General features: G+C 52.4%; 1 protein-coding gene across 1 annotated transcript; it reads right to left on the minus strand.

Moving 5' to 3' along the window:
• Positions 1–8: 8 nt before the first annotated feature.
• On the minus strand, positions 9–609 carry LOC104463162 (dentin sialophosphoprotein-like; the record flags this gene model as incomplete). Its single annotated transcript, XM_010075382.1, has 1 exon — positions 9–609. A coding segment is annotated over exon 1 (601 nt), but the record flags the coding sequence as incomplete, so codon positions are not given.
• Positions 610–787: the final 178 nt, after the last annotated feature.

The following is a 787-nucleotide window of genomic DNA, read 5'->3' on the forward strand; positions in this document are numbered from 1 at the left end:
GGGGATACTGGTGGCACTGGTGTCACTGGTGACACTGGTTATAATGGTGTCACTGGTTATATTGGTGACACTGGTGTCACTGGGGATACTGGTGACTCTGGGGATATTGGTTATACTGGTGTCACTGGGGATACTGGTGTCACTGGTTATACTGGTGACACTGGGGACACTGGTTATAATGGTGTCACTGGTTATATTGGTGACACTGGTGTCACTGGGGATACTGGTGACTCTGGGGATATTGGTGGCACTGGGGATACTGGTCATACTGGTGTTACTGGTGTCCCTGGTATCACTGGTGTCACTGGGGATACTGGTGACACTGGGGGTATTGGTGGCACCGGTGATACTGGGGATACTGGTTATACTGGTGTCCCTGGTATCACTGGTGTCACTGGGGATACTGGTGGCACAGGTGACACTGGTGGCACTGGTGATATTGGTATTACTGGTGGCACTGGGGATAGTGGTTATACTGGTGGCACTGGTTATACTGGTGTTACTGGTGTCACAGGTGTCACTGGTGATGCTGGGGATACTGGTGTCACTGGTGTCCCTGGTTATACTGGTGGCACTGGGGATACTGGTGACTCTGGGGATACTGGTCATACTGGTGTTACTGGTGTCCCTGGTATCACTGGTGTCACTGGGGATACTGGTGACACTGGGGGTATTGGTGGCACTGGGGATACTGGGGATACTGGTTATACTGGTGTCCCTGGTATCACTGGTGTCACTGGGGATACTGGTGGCACAGGTGACACTGGGGGCACTGGTGATATTGGTA

Source organism: Pterocles gutturalis, unplaced genomic scaffold (assembly GCF_000699245.1).
Source record: "Pterocles gutturalis isolate BGI_N339 unplaced genomic scaffold, ASM69924v1 scaffold22802, whole genome shotgun sequence".
Taxonomy (NCBI): domain Eukaryota; kingdom Metazoa; phylum Chordata; class Aves; order Pterocliformes; family Pteroclidae; genus Pterocles; species Pterocles gutturalis.